Source organism: Protomyctophum bolini (genome assembly GCF_963924005.1).
Source record: "Protomyctophum bolini genome assembly, chromosome: 14".
In the NCBI taxonomy this organism is placed as follows: Eukaryota; Metazoa; Chordata; class Actinopteri; order Myctophiformes; family Myctophidae; genus Protomyctophum; species Protomyctophum bolini.
In genome coordinates this window covers 1104555-1123680 of record NC_137875.1, presented here as the reverse complement: position 1 = coordinate 1123680, position 19126 = coordinate 1104555, and the positions used below count along the sequence as shown (strand labels likewise).

The following is a 19126-nucleotide window of genomic DNA, read 5'->3' as shown; positions in this document are numbered from 1 at the left end:
ACGGCTGAAATCTATCTGGCACGCCCTTATGAAATCAAGCCTCGCCCTCGTTTTTGCGACCTGAACCGGCCGGGGCTAATTTGCCCAGTCAATCATTTGATCCACGCTTACGCGCCTGCTGTGTGTTGTTAGTTGTAGGCTCATTAAAGTCTTCATTCATTTAATATATTGGTGAACGAAAGCCTGAACCTGTGAACCATATGAATTAAATAACAATTAAATAGGCGCGCACACACGCTGCTGTTTTAGGTGCAGCTCCTCCCTCCTGTCCTGTCTGTCTCTACACCGTGACCTGCATGCACGTTTATGACAATCTATTTAGATTGCCTCGCGAGTCGCTGCCAACTGTCAATTATATGAATGTGCTGCCTAAACCAGCCTCATGTACATACATGGCACTGGCACTGGTGGGCTGGCTGGGTTAGCCTGTCTCCGACGCGGTCCCCTCGACTCCCCTGCACTTGCGCTGGCTGGCACGCCGGCACGGCACATTTGGCATTCGAGCGACGTAAGCGTCGGGTTTATCCTTAATTAAAAGGACGAGACGTAACGAGAGAAAGACATGGCTGTAGACTGCAGTAGCCATACCCGTTGGTTGGTAGACTTGACTGTCTGCATAGCCTCCCATCCCAGGCTTACTTATCTGCCAAAACAAGAGCTATAGCCGCAGTGCTGCAAATGCCTCTCGATCCATGTCATGAAAGTTAACTATTGTAGGAGGGGAAGGGGGGGGGGGGGGCATTTTGGATGACGTCCCAACCGGAAATAACATTGAATGTTGCCCAACAGACCCTCCCAGCCTGTGGAGAGATGCGCTCCCAGCCTGCGGAGCGACGCTCCCAGCCTGTGGAGAGATGCGCTCCCAGCCTGTGGAGAGATGCGCTCCCAGCCTGCGGAGCGACGCTCCCAGCCTGCGGAGCGACGCTCCCAGCCTGTGGAGCGATGCGCTCCCAGCCTGTGGAGCGACGCTCCCAGCCTGTGGAGCGACGCTCCCAGCCTGTGGAGCGATGCGCTCCCAGCCTGTGGAGCGATGCGCTCCCAGCCTGTGGAGCGATGCGCTCCCAGCCTGTGGAGCGACGCTCCCAGCCTGTGGAGCGATGCGCTCCCAGCCTGTGGAGCGATGCGCTCCCAGCCTGTGGAGCGGCGCTCCCAGCCTGTGGAGCGGCGCTCCCAGCCTGTGGAGCGGCGCTCCCAGCCTGTGGAGCGATGCGCTCCCAGCCTGTGGAGCGACGCTCCCAGCCTGTGGAGCGATGCGATCAATTTTGATATCAATAAATCTCCATCCTTTTATTAATCTCCGTCCTGAACTCCGTTATTGTTAACGTTGCTCTCCTGACCAACACTGACCGCTCAACGTAACCATAAAAAAACCCTTTTTTTTTTTTTTTCAGCCGAGCCGCGAGCGCAGCCGCAGCCGCAGCGTGAGCACCAGCAGTACCAGCAGCAGCCAGAGCAGCGACGGGGGCGCAGACGAGCAGGCCGACAACAAGAAGAAGAAGAGCAAGAAGAACAAGAAGGAGTTTCAGGAGCTGGAGCTGGCGCGGCGGAGGAAGGCTCTGGAGGAGACCCTGGGACAGCCCACCAAGTCCATCCTGAAGAAGAGGCTGGACTCTGAGGACTCCACGCCCATCAGGGTAGGTAGAATGAGTCTCTGAAGGCTCTACAGCCTATCAGAATGAGTCTCCGAAGACTCTACTCCTATCGCACGTAAAATTAAACCCCGGGACAACGCTCCACACGTCCCAGACTCTTCTCCCTGTAGCGTAGACTCTAGCTAAACGTTGTCCTCTGTGTTTCCTGTAGCGTAGACTCTAGCTAAACGTTGTCATGTGTTTCCTGTAGCGTAGACTCTAGCTAAACGTTGTCCTGTGTTTCCTGTAGCGTAGACTCTAGCTAAACGTTGTCATGTGTTTCCTGTAGCGTAGACTCTAGCTAAACGTTGTCCTCTGTGTTTCCTGTAGCGTAGACTCTAGCTAAACGTTGTCATGTGTTTCCTGTAGCGTAGACTCTAGCTAAACGTTGTCCTCTGTGTTTCCTGTAGCGTAGACTCTAGCTAAACGTTGTCATGTGTTTCCTGTAGCGTAGACTCTAGCTAAACGTTGTCCTCTGTGTTTCCTGTAGTGTAGACTCTAGCTAAACGTTGTCATGTGTTTCCTGTAGCGTAGACTCTAGCTAAACGTTGTCCTCTGTGTTTCCTGTAGTGTAGACTCTAGCTAAACGTTGTCATGTGTTTCCTGTAGCGTAGACTCTAGCTAAACGTTGTCCTCTGTGTTTCCTGTAGCGTAGACTCTAGCTAAACGTTGTCATGTGTTTCCTGTAGCGTAGACTCTAGCTAAACGTTGTCCTCTGTGTTTCCTGTAGTGTAGACTCTAGCTAAACGTTGTCATGTGTTTCCTGTAGCGTAGACTCTAGCTAAACGTTGTCATGTGTTTCCTGTAGCGTAGACTCTAGCTAAACGTTGTCCTCTGTGTTTCCTGTAGCGTAGACTCTAGCTAAACGTTGTCCTCTGTGTTTCCTGTAGCGTAGACTCTAGCTAAACGTTGTCATGTGTTTCCTGTAGCGTAGACTCTAGCTAAACGTTGTCCTCTGTGTTTCCTGTAGTGTAGACTCTAGCTAAACGTTGTCATGTGTTTCCTGTAGCGTAGACTCTAGCTAAACGTTGTCATGTGTTTCCTGTAGCGTAGACTCTAGCTAAACGTTGTCATGTGTTTCCTGTAGCGTAGACTCTAGCTAAACGTTGTCATGTGTTTCCTGTAGCGTAGACTCTAGCTAAACGTTGTCCTGTGTTTCCTGTAGCGTAGACTCTAGCTAAACGTTGTCCTCTGTGTTTCCTGTCTCCAGAGCGTGGACTCGCCGCGGGGAGGACTGGACACGTCGAGCATGTCGCGTGTGGCAGAGCGCCTCCTGGGGGCCGTGAAGGGAATGGAGCCCGACTCGCTGGCCTCCATGCTGTCTCAGCTCAGAGACCACCCCCACATGGCGCAGCGCGCCGGGCTCGACCAATCGGAGATGGCCGGCCTGCTGGAGCTGCTGGGAGGGGGCGGAGCCAAGCAGGACGACAGGTGAGGAGGGAGGAGGAGACAGACGCTCAGTTTGACGCTGAGGTCATCTATGTCCAATAAGGGCCTTTCTCGGCCCCGCCCCTCCAATAAGGGCCTTTCTCGGCCCCGCCCCTCTCCGATAAGGGCCTTTCTCGCCCCCACCTCTCTCCCTGGCTGCGTCCGAATTCATTCCCTATGCCCCATATAGTGCACTACTTTGGGGTTCCGCCATTTTGTTATAGTGTCCGAATGTGTAGTGAGCATTTTTGCACCCTAACGTAGTGGACTGAAGTATCCCACAATGCACCGGGAATTGTAGGGACCATCCGATGGTCACTACAAAAACACAGCGACGCAAATCTGCCCCATAATGCATTGCGCAAGCTCGCTCTTGAGCGCACATGCATGCGTTTGCGCACGTTCACTGCTTCTGCATGCATGCGCTCCAACTCAGAAGAGGCAGAAGTTGAACCAGCAAAATAAATCAACACAAATGTACTTTTTAAACGTTCGCTTTCCCCTCTCTTTTCTTCCCTGGCGGATCTCGAAGCTACAGATCTCCAGACAAATGATCTGTGCATTTATTTGAAATGGTTTTATTTTATTTATAATAAATCTATTTGCAATAGTATTACTGTACTAATCTGATTAATTGTATCACCCAGGCCCAGCGCAAGACGTTAGGAGAGGAATCAGTTGCTTGCTGTAGAATATATTTGTGAGATTCTTTATCACAAACGTAGGCTAAATATATGCATTTGAGACACATTGTGTCCGAACATATGTTTTATTAATATTCATTAATTCCTGCCATGAAAAAATATGCTATCTAACATTATTTCATTGAATTGCGATAAATACATTAAAACTTAATTATGTAGGCAGTCATGTATTGGACTGCTGTTTCTGTTAACCCATTGACGCCTGGTGCAACGTATAAGTTGTTCTACCCTTGATGCCGGCGCGCTCTCTGTGTCTCATCAGCTATTGCTATACATGTAGCAACATAACTATTTAAAAAAAGAAAATCATCAGAATTTGAAGGTTTTCAGAAACCTTTAGGTCAGGCCCTATAGAGCGCCGCAGTCCCGCCCCCTTTCAGAAAAGCGAGTGGCCCAGGAAGTGGAAGCCCCATGCATTCTCCCATCGGCACTTTTAATATAATTTATTTAAAGACGGTTACGCCGCGGACAAAGCCAATTCGGATCGTGACGAATCATGACAATGAACACAATATTTTGGGCCGATCAAATAATTTATAAGACGAAAAATAAAACAAATAGTGTTGTCTCCTGACTTTCTTTTCTTCTTTCTAACGATTTGATCGTCCCAAAATATTGTGTTCATTGTCATGATTCGTCACGATCCGAATTGGCTTTGTCCGCGGCGTAACCGTCTTTAAATAAATTATATTAAAAGTGCCGATGGGAGAATGCATGGGGCTTCCACTTCCTGGGCCACTCGCTTTTCTGAAAGAAGTTGGGGACTGCGGCGCTCTATAGAAGGCGTTCCCAGATTCAGCCTCAGGCATCAATGGGTTAACACCAAACGTCCGTATTGTGAGCAGAGCTTGTAGATCAATTCAATTCAATTCAATTTAAATTCAATATTGCCGTATCCCCCCGCCCCAGGATTAGCGGGGTTCATGTGGTTAATCAATGATGCTGCTGATATTTTCATATTGTCAAGGTGGTGCACTGTTTTCATATTGCTGGATAATGGATATAGCCTAATATTAATTTATTGATAATAATCATAGGCCTATCTTATTTTAAAAGAATAATAATCTTTTATCATAGACATATAGGCCTAAATGCCTGCAAAGTGCAAACATATTTTCATTAACCAATTTCTTATTTATTCATTCATGAATTTAAAACAATGAAACAAACGGTCCTTGCAGGGAGGTGACAGCCTGCAGTCACTTATTCGATACAGTCTGTTCCTAGCGGGAATTCAGCAGCAGCGTTTTGACTGGTTTCTTGTAGTCAGTTGATTCTTCATATCCAAATGAGTGAAACGGCCGGGATGATTTGTTTATTTTTCAAACAGTTCTTTATGAGGCGATCTGAAAAAAAAAACCCTATGGGGATTTCATTCAAATAAAAAGTACATGAACCTGCGGACCTATAGCGCCCTCTACCCATATTGACGTCAGAGTCGGTGCTCCCCATACAGGGAGTATTGTCCCAAATCCTCACTATAGAGTCCACTAGAGTCTGGATCCCCGTGTGGGGGGTAGGGAGTAGGGAACAACCCTAGTCTGGATCCCCGTATGGGGGGTAGGGAGTAGGGAACAACCCTAGTCTGGATCCCCGTATGGGGGGTAGGGAGTAGGGAACAACCCTAGTCTGGATCCCCGTATGGGGGGTAGGGAGTAGGGAACAACCCTAGTCTGGATCCCCGTGTGGGGGGTAGGGAGTAGGGAACAACCCTAGTCTGGATCCCCGTATGGGGGGTAGGGAGTAGGGAACAACCCTAGTCTGGATCCCCGTATGGGGGGTAGGGAGTAGGGAACGACCCTAGTCTGGATCCCCGTATGGGGGGTAGGGAGTAGGGAACAACCCTAGTCTGGATCCCCGTATGGGGGGTAGGGAGTAGGGAACAACCCTAGCAATTCGGATGCAGCCCCTGTGTTTTAGGATCCAAGATGGCCGCAGCACCAGGAGGGGGTGGGGCAGTGGTGAGCGGGTGGGGTCGACATATGACTTCACTGGGCTGCGTTCAAGACACCTGACTTGTGTCTGAACACAGCTTTGATGGATGTGTTCTGCCCCCCTCCCTCCCCACCATCTAACAAAATGTTTGGTCAAACCATGTGAGCTTCCATTGGAAATGCATTGGAGCGGCCATTAAACACAAACACAAGACAGGCGTCTTGTGTTTGTGAACGCAGCCCAGTAAGGTCACCCCCTCCTGGTGCTGCGGCCATCTTGGATCCTAAAACACAGGGAGAGAGGTGGGGCCATCTTGGATCCTAAAACACAGGGAGAGAGGCGGGGCCATCTTGGATCCTAAAACACAGGGAGAGAGGTGGGGCCATCTTGGATCCTAAAACACAGGGAGAGAGGTGGGGCCATCTTGGATCCTAAAACACAGGGAGAGAGGTGCGGCCATCTTGGATCCTAAAACACAGGGAGAGAGGCGGGGCCATCTTGGATCCTAAAACACAGGGAGAGAGGCGGGGCCATCTTGGATCCTAAAACACAGGGAGAGAGGCGGGGCCATCTTGGATCCTAAAACACAGGGAGAGAGGTGGGGCCATCTTGGATCCTAAAACACAGGGAGAGAGGCGGGGCCATCTTGGATCCTAAAACACAGGGAGAGAGGCGGGGCCGAGAAAGGCCCTTATTGTTTATATTGTGTTTAGAATCGGTACCAGACGGACAAAAACGAATCACTTACCGTTACTTACCCTAAAAAAAACCCGACATGGATCAGGTACTTACCCTAAAAAAAACCCGACATGGATCAGGTACTAACCCTAAAAAAACCCGACATGGATCAGGTACTAACCCTAAAAAAACCCGACATGGATCAGGTACTAACCCTAAAACAAAAAACCCGACATGGATCAGGTACTAACCCTAAAAAAACCCGACATGGATCAGGTACTAACCCTAAAAAAACCCGACATGGATCAGATACTAACCCTAAAACAAAAACCCGACATGGATCAGGTACTAACCCTAAAACAAAAACCCGACATGGATCAGGTACTAACCCTAAAAAAAAAAACCCGACATGGATCAGGTACTAACCCTAAAACAAAAACCCGACATGGATCAGGTACTAACCCTAAAAAACCCCGACATGGATCAGGTACTAACCCTAAAACAAAACCTGACATGGATCAGGTACTAACCCTAAAACAAAAACCCGACATGGATCAGGTACTAACCCTAAAACAAAACCTGACATGGATCAGGTACTAACCCTAAAACAAAAACCCGACATGGATCAGGTACTAACCCTAAAAAAAACCCGACATGGATCAGGTACTAACCCTAAAAAAACCCGACATGGATCAGGTACTAACCCTAAAACAAAAACCCGACATGGATCAGGTACTAACCCTAAAAAAAACCCGACATGGATCAGGTACTAACCCTAAAACAAAAAACCTGACATGGATCAGGTACTAACCCTAAAACAAAAAACCCGACATGGATCAGGTACTAACCCTAAAAAAAACCCGACATGGATCAGGTACTAACCCTAAAACAAAAACCCGACATGGATCAGGTACTAACCCTAAAAAAAACCTGACATGGATCAGGTACTAACCCTAAAACAAAAAACCTGACATGGATCAGGTACTAACCCTAAAAAAAACCCGACATGGATCAGATACTAACCCTAAAAAAAACCCGACATGGATCAGGTACTAACCCTAAAAAAACCCGACATGGATCAGGTACTAACCCTAAAAAAACCCGACATGGATCAGGTACTAACCCTAAAAAAACCCGACATGGATCAGGTACTAACCCTAAAAAACCCCGACATGGATCAGGTACTAACCCTAAAAAAACCCGACATGGATCAGGTACTAACCCTAAAAAAACCCGACATGGATCAGGTACTAACCCTAAAAAAACCCGACATGGATCAGGTACTAACCCTAAAACAAAAACCTGACATGGATCAGGTACTAACCCTAAAAAAACCCGACATGGATCAGGTACTAACCCTAAAAAAAAACCCGACATGGATCAGATACTAACCCTAAAAAAAACCCGACATGGATCAGATACTAACCCTAAAAAAAACCCGACATGGATCAGGTACTAACCCTAAAAAAACCCGACATGGATCAGGTACTAACCCTAAAAAAAACCCGACATGGATCAGGTACTAACCCTAAAAAAAACCCGACATGGATCAGGTACTAACCCTAAAAAAAACCCGACATGGATCAGGTACTAACCCTAAAAAAAACCCGACATGGATCAGGTACTAACCCTAAAAAAACCCGACATGGATCAGGTACTAACCCTAAAAAAACCTGACATGGATCAGATACTAACCCTAAAAAAACCCGACATGGATCAGGTACTAACCCTAAAAAAACCCGACATGGATCAGGTACTAACCCTAAAAAAACCTGACATGGATCAGGTACTAACCCTAAAAAAACCTGACATGGATCAGGTACTAACCCTAAAAAAACCTGACATGGATCAGGTACTAACCCTAAAAAAACCCGACATGGATCAGGTACTAACCCTAAAAAAACCTGACATGGATCAGGTACTAACCCTAAAAAAACCTGACATGGATCAGATACTAACCCTAAAAAAACCCGACATGGATCAGGTACTAACCCTAAAAAAACCCGACATGGATCAGGTACTAACCCTAAAAAAAACCCGACATGGATCAGGTACTAACGGGCGCCTCTCTCTCTCTACACCAACAGGCGTCTCTCTACCAACCGCGACAGCCGGCCCAAAGACGACATCGACGACGAGGAGAAGTTCCTGTACGGCGACAGCAGCGAGGAGCCCCGCGGACCGCCGCAGGCCCCCGCCGCAGGCTCCGCCCCCTCCGCCGCCGCCGCCCACCTCCACCACCACCACCACCACCACCCCGCCTCCTACTCCGAGCTGTACGGGGACGTCACGGAGGACTCGCTGTACGGAGACCTGTACCCCCCTCCCCCCGCGCAGCAGCACGTCTACAGCCTCACACAGGTCGGTTCCAGTGGCGTGCACAGATAAGACTGCTCTGGGTTAAGAGTGTCTACTGGTCTGATAAATGCCTAAATTGTGAATGGATGTCTGTGTGTGTGTGTGTGTGTGTGTGTGTGTGTGTGTGTGTGTGTGCACGTGGCCGTGCAGTCCGGCGGGCCAGAGGTTCAGTACCAGAGCAGCAGCAGCAGACCCACCCTGACTACAGACAACAACATCACGGTTCAGGTAGAAACATTTACCTGATCCTATAGTTTACTGAGACGCTGCACTGTCTCTCTATGATCCTATAGTTTACTGAGACGCTGCACTGTCTCTCTATGATCCTATAGTTTACTGTCTCTCTGCATTCTATGATCCTATAGTTTACTGAGACGCTGCACTGTCTCTCTATGATCCTATAGTTTACTGAGACGCTGCACTGTCTCTCTATGATCCTATAGTTTACTGTCTCTCTGCATTCTATGATCCTATAGTTTACTGTCTCTCTCCATTCTATGATCCTATAGTTTACTGTCTCTCTGCATTCTATGATCCTATAGTTTACTGTCTCTCTGCATTCTATGATCCTATAGTTTACTGTCCCTCTGCTTTCTATGATCCTATAGTTTACTGTCTCTCTGCATTCTATGATCCTATAGTTTACTGTCTCTCTGCTTTCTATGATCCTATAGTTTACTGTCTCTCTGCTTTCTATGATCCTATAGTTTACTGTCTCTCTGCATTCTATGATCCTATAGTTTACTGTCTCTCTGCATTCTATGATCCTATAGTTTACTGAGACGCTGCACTGTCTCTCTATGATCCTATAGTTTACTGTCTCTGCTTTCTATGATCCTATAGTTTACCGTCTCTGCTTTCTATGATCCTATAGTTTACTGTCTCTCTGCTTTCTATGATCCTATAGTTTACTGTCTCTCTGCTTTCTATGATCCTATAGTTTACTGTCTCTCTGCATTCTATGATCCTATAGTTTACTGTCTCTGCATTCTATGATCCTATAGTTTACTGTCTCTCTGCATTCTATGATCCTATAGTTTACTGTCTCTGCATTCTATGATCCTATAGTTTACTGTCTCTGCATTCTATGATCCTATAGTTTACTGTCTCTCTGCATTCTATGATCTTATAGTTTACTGTCTCTCTGCTTTCTATGATCCTATAGTTTACTGTCTCTCTGCATTCTATGATCCTATAGTTTACTGTCTCTCTGCATTCTATGATCCTATAGTTTACTGTCTCTCTGCATTCTATGATCCTATAGTTTACTGTCTCTCTGCATTCTATGATCCTATAGTTTACTGTCTCTGCATTCTATGATCCTATAGTTTACTGTCTCTCTGCATTCTATGATCCTATAGTTTACTGTCTCTCTGCATTCTATGATCCTATATTTAATGTCAATATGAGATATAGTAATTTGAACACATACCTACAGTAGGCGGAATTCTATGTAGATGTCTGCTCTACTTTGTAGTGACTCTGGAATGGATTGTCATAGCAACACATATGAATCCAGCAATACCAATTGTGTAAATGTAGCTTGCATAATCGTGGAGTTATGCCACAAAACATATATGGTGTCCCAAACGGGGGGGAAATAAAACTAATGAAATCTACAGTATCACATTATAGTTTTATTTTTACTTCACTTATCAAGGGTGGGACAACATAAAAAAATCACATGAGTAGAAGTCCCTAAAATGTATGAAATTTCTCAAACTTGAGAAATGAGAAATTGAGAACAAATAGATGCCGCTTCAACAATAGTACAGATAAAATGCAAGCCTACAGTGGAACTATTAACTATTATGTTGCAGCACATGACCTGGATGTTCCCTCAGCAAGCTCAAATCTCAATATTATCCTCATAAATATAAATAATCAAGTTATTCATTTCTGTTATTTGAGTTATTTGGTTACAGTCAATTTATACTACAGTATTTGGCTCCGCCTACTGTATGTGCATCTTGTGTGATCTTATATGTGAAGTGTAAATAAATGTAAAGTGCGTTATAAATAAAATGATTTATTATTATTATGATAATAATGAGGGGGGCGGTCTTTAAGGTGTCCAACCCCCCCTCAGCGTCCTACGGTCCCGGGGGCGGGGGGGAGACCCTGGAGGAGAGCGAGCGCCAGGCGGTGGAGGAGTACGAGAAACTGCAGGACCTCTTGAAGACCATCGGCCTGGACCTGGGAGTGGCTGACCTCAGCAAGATGGCCGCCAGGTAGGGACATTATTTTACTGGACCTCAGCAAGATGGCCGCCAGGTAGGGACATTATTTTACTGGACCTGGGAGTGGCTGACCTCAGCAAGATGGCCGCCAGGTAGGGACATTATTTTACTGGACCTGGGAGTGGCTGACCTCAGCAAGATGGCCGCCAGGTAGGGACATTATTTTACTGGACCTCAGCAAGATGGCCGCCAGGTAGGGACATTATTTTACTGGACCTCAGCAAGATGGCCGCCAGGTAGGGACATTATTTTACTGGACCTCAGGAAGATGGCTGCCAGGTAGGGACATTATTTTACTGGACCTCAGGAAGATGGCCGCCAGGTAGGGACATTATTTTACTGGACCTCAGCAAGATGGCCGCCAGGTAGGGACATTATTTTACTGGACCTCAGCAAGACGATGGTTTCAGTTCAGTGTGTGTTGGCTGGTGAGACCTTAGAGTATATATGAATAGAGATGGCATCCGCGTTCTCCTTCCATCCACTTGCATTAAGTTGCTCTAAAGCACATGAGGCGATTTCACTCCTTCCGTGTAGGAACGGAGTGCATTCTGGGATGGATTTGCCCCAAACACATGAACGCGCTGCCGTTGAACGCGCACGAACGAGCGTGCTGCCGTCGTGAACGTGCACAATGATAGTCAACGGACCAGCGCGTTCATGTGTTTGGGCCCACGCTGCAATACCTTAATTCGGCCACTATGTCCATTTGGCCTCAGGGTTTCCTCTGGGTGCCGTCTCTATTCATATATACTCTTAACCCATTCTGACCTGAGATCAGATTCATACGAGGTTTCCACGGGACACACACTGGTCTGATTAACCCATTCTGACCTGAGATCAGATTCTAAAAATGTCAGTCGTTCTTCGAATTTTTCAAAAATAGCAGACCTACAAGCTCGTAGCGCGCCACTCGGTGGCGCGATATGAGCTTGTAGATCTGCTATTTTTCAATAGCTAAAGCATAACATGATGCCAACACCAAAATGGGTGCCCGGTCAGAATGGGTTGTTGACACAGAGACGGATGTATTCAACTCGCCAGCAGCAGCAGTGTGGTGGTGGTGGTGTTGTTATAACTGAACCTTTATCGATCACTCAATCAAATCAACGGACTAAAGATTTAATTAATAACGCCCCCTCCCCCTCCCTCCCCAGGACCAAGGAGCGTCTCCAGGGTACCAAGGCCCCGCCCAAGACCCCCACCCGCCGGCCCGACAGGAGGAGCCAGCGGCGGGACTCGTCGGGGGGGAGCTCTGACGGCAGCGGCAGTGGCGGCAGACACCGCAAGAGGAGGAGGAGGAGGTGCGTTGGTTTAGTTACACTAAGAGGAGGAGGAGGAGGAGGAGGTGTGTTGGTTTAGTTACACTAAGAGGAGGAGGAGGAGGAGGAGGAGGAGGTGTGTTGGTTTAGTTACACTAAGAGGAGGAGGAGGAGGTGTGTTGGTTTAGTTACACTAAGAGGAGGAGGAGGAGGAGGAGGAGGGTTGGTTTAGTTACACTAAGAGGAGGAGGAGGAGGTGTGTTGGTTTAGTTACACTAAGAGGAGGAGGAGGAGGAGGAGGAGGTGTGTTGGTTTAGTTACACTAAGAGGAGGAGGAGGAGGAGGTGTGTTGGTTTAGTTACACTAAGAGGAGGAGGAGGAGGTGGGTTGGTTTAGTTACACTAAGAGGAGGAGGAGGAGGAGGAGGTGTGTTGGTTTAGTTACACTAAGAGGAGGAGGAGGAGGAGGAGGTGTGTTGGTTTAGTTACACTAAGAGGAGGAGGAGGAGGTGGGTTGGTTTAGTTACACTAAGAGGAGGAGGAGGAGGAGGTGGGTTGGTTTAGTTACACTAAGAGGAGGAGGAGGAGGAGGTGTGTTGGTTTAGTTACACTAAGAGGAGGAGGAGGAGGAGGTGGGTTGGTTTAGTTACACTAAGAGGAGGAGGAGGAGGAGGAGGTGTGTTGGTTTAGTTACACTAAGAGGAGGAGGAGGAGGAGGAGGAGGTGGGTTGGTTTAGTTACACTAAGAGGAGGAGGAGGAGGTGGGTTGGTTGGTTTAGTTACACTAAGAGGAGGAGGAGGAGGTGTGTTGGTTTAGTTACACTAAGAGGAGGAGGAGGAGGAGGTGTGTTGGTTTAGTTACACTAAGAGGAGGAGGAGGAGGAGGAGGGTTGGTTTAGTTACACTAAGAGGAGGAGGAGGAGGTGTGTTGGTTTAGTTACACTAAGAGGAGGAGGAGGAGGAGGTGTGTTGGTTTAGTTACACTAAGAGGAGGAGGAGGAGGGTTGGTTTAGTTACACTAAGAGGAGGAGGAGGAGGAGGAGGAGGGTTGGTTTAGTTACACGAGGAGGAGGAGGAGGAGGTGGGTTGGTTTAGTTACACTAAGAGGAGGAGGAGGAGGAGGAGGTGTGTTGGTTTAGTTACACTAAGAGGAGGAGGAGGAGGAGGTGGGTTGGTTTAGTTACACTAAGAGGAGGAGGAGGTGTGTTGGTTTAGTTACACTAAGAGGAGGAGGAGGAGGAGGAGGTGTGTTGGTTTAGTTACACTAAGAGGAGGAGGAGGAGGAGGTGTGTTGGTTTAGTTACACTAAGAGGAGGAGGAGGAGGAGGAGGAGGGTTGGTTTAGTTACACTAAGAGGAGGAGGAGGAGGGTTGGTTTAGTTACACTAAGAGACACAGGAGGAGGAGGAGGTGTGTTGGTTTAGTTACACTAAGAGGAGGAGGAGGAGGAGGTGTGTTGGTTTAGTTACACTAAGAGGAGGAGGAGGAGGAGGTGTGTTGGTTTAGTTACACTAAGAGGAGGAGGAGGAGGAGGTGTGTTGGTTTAGTTACACTAAGAGGAGGAGGAGGTGGGTTGGTTTAGTTACACTAAGAGACACAGGAGGAGGTGTGTTGGTTTAGTTACACTAAGAGGAGGAGGAGGAGGAGGTGTGTTGGTTTAGTTACACTAAGAGGAGGAGGAGGAGGTGTGTTGGTTTAGTTACACTAAGAGGAGGAGGAGGAGGAGGAGGAGGAGGTGCGTTGGTTTAGTTACACTAAGAGGAGGAGGAGGAGGAGGAGGTGTGTTGGTTTAGTTACACTAAGAGGAGGAGGAGGAGGAGGAGGAGGGTTGGTTTAGTTACACTAAGAGGAGGAAGAGGAGGAGGAGGGTTGGTTTAGTTACACTAAGAGGAGGAGGAGGAGGAGGTGTGTTGGTTTAGTTACACTAAGAGGAGGAGGAGGAGGAGGTGTGTTGGTTTAGTTACACTAAGAGGAGGAGGAGGAGGAGGAGGTGTGTTGGTTTAGTTACACTAAGAGGAGGAGGAGGAGGAGGAGGTGCGTTGGTTTAGTTACACTAAGAGGAGGAGGAGGAGGAGGAGGTGTGTTGGTTTAGTTACACTAAGAGGAGGAGGGTTGGTTTAGTTACACTAAGAGGAGGAAGAGGAGGAGGACGGTTGGTTTAGTTACACTAAGAGGAGGAGGAGGAGGAGGTGTGTTGGTTTAGTTACACTAAGAGGAGGAGGAGGAGGAGGTGTGTTGGTTTAGTTACACTAAGAGGAGGAGGAGGAGGAGGAGGTGTGTTGGTTTAGTTACACTAAGAGGAGGAGGAGGAGGTGGGTTGGTTTAGTTACACTAAGAGGAGGAGGAGGAGGTGGGTTGGTTTAGTTACACTAAGAGGAGGAGGAGGAGGAGGAGGGTTGGTTTAGTTACACTAAGAGGAGGAGGAGGAGGTGGGTTGGTTTAGTTACACTAAGAGGAGGAGGAGGAGGTGCGTTGGTTTAGTTACACTAAGAGGAGGAGGAGGAGGTGGGTTGGTTTAGTTACACTAAGAGGAGGAGGAGGAGGAGGTGTGTTGGTTTAGTTACACTAAGAGGAGGAGGAGGAGGAGGAGGTGGGTTGGTTTAGTTACACTAAGAGGAGGAGGAGGAGGAGGTGGGTTGGTTTAGTTACACTAAGAGGAGGAGGAGGAGGAGGTGGGTTGGTTTAGTTACACTAAGAGGAGGAGGAGAAGGAGGAGGTGTGTTGGTTTAGTTACACTAAGAGGAGGAGGAGGAGGAGGTGGGTTGGTTTAGTTACACTAAGAGGAGGAGGAGGAGGTGGGTTGGTTTAGTTACACTAAGAGGAGGAGGAGGAGGGTTGGTTTAGTTACACTAAGAGGAGGAAGAGGAGGAGGTGGGTTGGTTTAGTTACACTAAGAGGAGGAGGAGGAGGTGGGTTGGTTTAGTTACACTAAGAGGAGGAGGAGAAGGAGGAGGTGTGTTGGTTTAGTTACACTAAGAGGAGGAGGAGGAGGAGGTGGGTTGGTTTAGTTACACTAAGAGGAGGAGGAGGAGGAGGAGGTGGGTTGGTTTAGTTACACTAAGAGGAGGAGGAGAAGGAGGAGGTGTGTTGGTTTAGTTACACTAAGAGGAGGAGGAGGAGGAGGTGGGTTGGTTTAGTTACACTAAGAGGAGGAGGAGGAGGAGGAGGTGTGTTGGTTTAGTTACACTAAGAGGAGGAGGAGGAGGAGGAGGAGGTGTGTTGGTTTAGTTACACTAAGAGGAGGAGGAGGAGGAGGAGGTGGGTTGGTTTAGTTACACTAAGAGGAGGAGGAGGAGGAGGAGGGTTGGTTTAGTTACACTAAGAGGAGGAGGAGGAGGAGGAGGTGGGTTGGTTTAGTTACACTAAGAGGAGGAGGAGGAGGAGGAGGGTTGGTTTAGTTACACTAAGAGGAGGAGGAGGAGGGTTGGTTTAGTTACACTAAGAGGAGGAGGAGGAGGAGGTGTGTTGGTTTAGTTACACTAAGAGGAGGAGGAGGAGGAGGTGTGTTGGTTTAGTTACACTAAGAGGAGGAGGAGGAGGAGGTGTGTTGGTTTAGTTACACTAAGAGGAGGAGGAGGAGGAGGTGTGTTGGTTTAGTTACACTAAGAGGAGGAGGAGGAGGAGGAGGAGGTGTGTTGGTTTAGTTACACTAAGAGGAGGAGGAGGAGGAGGAGGAGGTGTGTTGGTTTAGTTACACTAAGAGGAGGAGGAGGAGGAGGAGGAGGAGGTGTGTTGGTTTAGTTACACTAAGAGGAGGAGGAGGAGGTGGGTTGGTTTAGTTACACTAGGAGGAGGAGGAGGAGGAGGTGTGTTGGTTTAGTTACACTAAGAGGAGGAGGAGGAGGAGGAGGAGGAGGTGTGTTGGTTTAGTTACACTAAGAGGAGGAGGAGGAGGAGGAGGAGGTGGGTTGGTTTAGTTACACTAAGAGGAGGAGGAGGAGGAGGAGGTGTGTTGGTTTAGTTACACTAAGAGGAGGAGGAGGAGGAGGAGGAGGTGTGTTGGTTTAGTTACACTAAGAGGAGGAGGAGGAGGTGGGTTGGTTTAGTTACACTAAGAGGAGGAGGAGGAGGAGGGTTGGTTTAGTTACACTAAGAGGAGGAGGAGGAGGAGGTGGGTTGGTTTAGTTACACTAAGAGGAGGAGGAGGAGGAGGAGGGTTGGTTTAGTTACACTAAGAGGAGGAGGAGGAGGGTTGGTTTAGTTACACTAAGAGGAGGAGGAGGAGGAGGTGTGTTGGTTTAGTTACACTAAGAGGAGGAGGAGGAGGAGGAGGTGTGTTGGTTTAGTTACACTAAGAGGAGGAGGAGGAGGAGGAGGAGGTGTGTTGGTTTAGTTACACTAAGAGGAGGAGGAGGAGGAGGAGGAGGTGTGTTGGTTTAGTTACACTAAGAGGAGGAGGAGGAGGAGGAGGTGTGTTGGTTTAGTTACACTAAGAGGAGGAGGAGGAGGTGGGTTGGTTTAGTTACACTAGGAGGAGGAGGAGGAGGAGGAGGAGGTGTGTTGGTTTAGTTACACTAAGAGGAGGAGGAGGAGGAGGAGGAGGAGGAGGTGTGTTGGTTTAGTTACACTAAGAGGAGGAGGAGGAGGAGGAGGAGGAGGTGGGTTGGTTTAGTTACACTAAGAGGAGGAGGAGGAGGAGGAGGAGGAGGTGTGTTGGTTTAGTTACACTAAGAGGAGGAGGAGGAGGAGGAGGGTTGGTTTAGTGATACTTCTGTCCCTCAAATGAACAGTTTGGATCTGGTCCTTACTTCACACGGGTGTGATTCTTTGTTAATTCCAGTGACAGTCACAGTAATGTATTGCAGTATTACAGTAACATATATATATTGTATATCTCTGCAGTGACAGTCGCAGCTCAGACAGCAGCCGCAGCAGCAGCCGCGGCAGCCGCGGGCGCAGCTGGAGCAGCGACGACGACAACCGCGGCCGCGCGGCGGCCAACGCCGCCGCCACGACGCGCCGCAACCGCTCCCCTCCCTCCTCCTCCTCCTCCCTCACCCGTAGCGGCAAGGAGCCCAAGGCGGAGAAACAAGCCCCCCCCCCTGCCCCCCCCGCCGTGGGCGCCACGCCGCCCCCCACCGCCCCCCAGCAGCCCATCCAGCACGCCCACCCCTACGGGCAGACCCCTCCCCCCGGCATGGTGCCCCCCAACTACCCTCCGCCGGGCTACTACATGCCCTACATGCCCCAGCAGTGGCCCCCCATGTACCCCCCCCCCGGCATGGTGCCCCCGCCCCCCCACACGCAGCAGGACGAGTACGGCAGCCCCCCCGACCCCTACAAGACCCCCCTGGACCCCTACAAGACCCCCTACATGAAGACCGTGCACAACGACCACGGTGAGACCAGGAAACCAGTCCAGTCTGACCAGGGTTAGACCAGGAAACCAGACCAGGGTTAGACCAGTAAACCAGTCCAGGGTTAGACCAGTAAACCAGCCCAGGGTTAGACCAGGAAACCAGTCCAGGGTTAGACCAGTAAACCAGTCCAGTCTGACCAGGGTTAGACCAGTAAACCAGTCCAGTCTGACCATGGTCTGCTTTACAGAGATATAAAGCATTGTAATGTTTCTCTCAGCTTTACAGAGATATAAACACAGTGTTTCTCTCAGCTTTACAGAGATATAAACACAGTGTTTCTCTCAGCTTTACAGAGATATAAACACAGTGTTTCTCTCAGCTTTACAGAGATATAAACATAGTGTTTCTCTCAGCTTTACAGAGATATAAACATAGTGTTTCTCTCAGCTTTACAGAGATATAAACACAGTGTTTCTCTCAGCTTTACAGAGATATAAACATAGTGTTTCTCTCAGCTTTACAGAGATATAAAACATTGTAATGTTTCTCTCATCTTTACAGAGATATAAACACGTGTATATACTACATATATTTGATGTAAACATAATATTTCTCTCATCTTTACAGAGATATAAACACGTGTATATACTACATATATTTATATATATGTAAACATAATATTTCTCTCAGCTTTGCAGAGATGTAAACACGTGTATATACTACATATATTTGATATAAACATAATATTTCTCTCAGCTTTACAGAGATATAAACATAATATTTCTCTCAGCTTTACAGAGATATAAACAGTGTTTCTCTCAGCTTTACAGAGATATAAAACATTGTAATGTTTCTCTCATCTTTACAGAGATATAAACACGTGTGTATACTGTATTTATATCATCTTCACAGAGATGTAAACATAATATTTCTCTCAGCTTTGCAGAGATATAAACATAATATTTCTCTCAGCTTTACAGAGATATAAACATAGTGTTTCTCTCAGCTTTACAGAGATATAAAACATTGTAATGTTTCTCTCATCTTTACAGAGATATAAACACGTGTATATACTACATATATTTGATGTAAACATAATATTTCTCTCATCTTTACAGAGATATAAACACGTGTATATACTACATATATTTATATATATGTAAACATAATATTTCTCTCAGCTTTGCAGAGATGTAAACACGTGTATATACTACATATATTTGATATAAACATAATATTTCTCTCAGCTTTACAGAGATATAAACATAATATTTCTCTCAGCTTTACAGAGATATAAACATAGTGTTTCTCTCAGCTTTACAGAGATATAAAACATTGTAATGTTTCTCTCATCTTTACAGAGATATAAACACGTGTGTATACTGTATTTATATCATCTTCACAGAGATGTAAACATAATATTTCTCTCAGCTTTGCAGAGATATAAACATAATATTTCTCTCAGCTTTACAGAGATATAAACATAGTGTTTCTCTCAGCTTTACAGAGATATAAAACATTGTAATGTTTCTCTCATCTTTACAGAGATATAAACACGTGTATATACTACATATATTTGATGTAAACATAAT

The 19126-nt window shown here is 47.3% G+C and overlaps 1 protein-coding gene across 3 annotated transcripts in view; it reads left to right on the top strand.

Moving 5' to 3' along the window:
* znf318 (zinc finger protein 318) overlaps window positions 1-19126 on the top strand; it is a 48462-nt gene that overhangs the window by 8477 nt on the left and 20859 nt on the right. For all 3 annotated transcript variants that reach the window (XM_080782744.1, XM_080782745.1, XM_080782743.1), the window contains exons 4-10: window positions 1392-1634; window positions 2842-3062; window positions 8464-8737; window positions 8885-8962; window positions 10805-10965; window positions 12132-12278; window positions 17077-17573. In XM_080782744.1, the coding sequence (XP_080638870.1) occupies window positions 1392-1634; window positions 2842-3062; window positions 8464-8737; window positions 8885-8962; window positions 10805-10965; window positions 12132-12278; window positions 17077-17573 (1621 nt within the window). The remainder of the gene's footprint in view (window positions 1-1391; window positions 1635-2841; window positions 3063-8463; window positions 8738-8884; window positions 8963-10804; window positions 10966-12131; window positions 12279-17076; window positions 17574-19126) is intronic.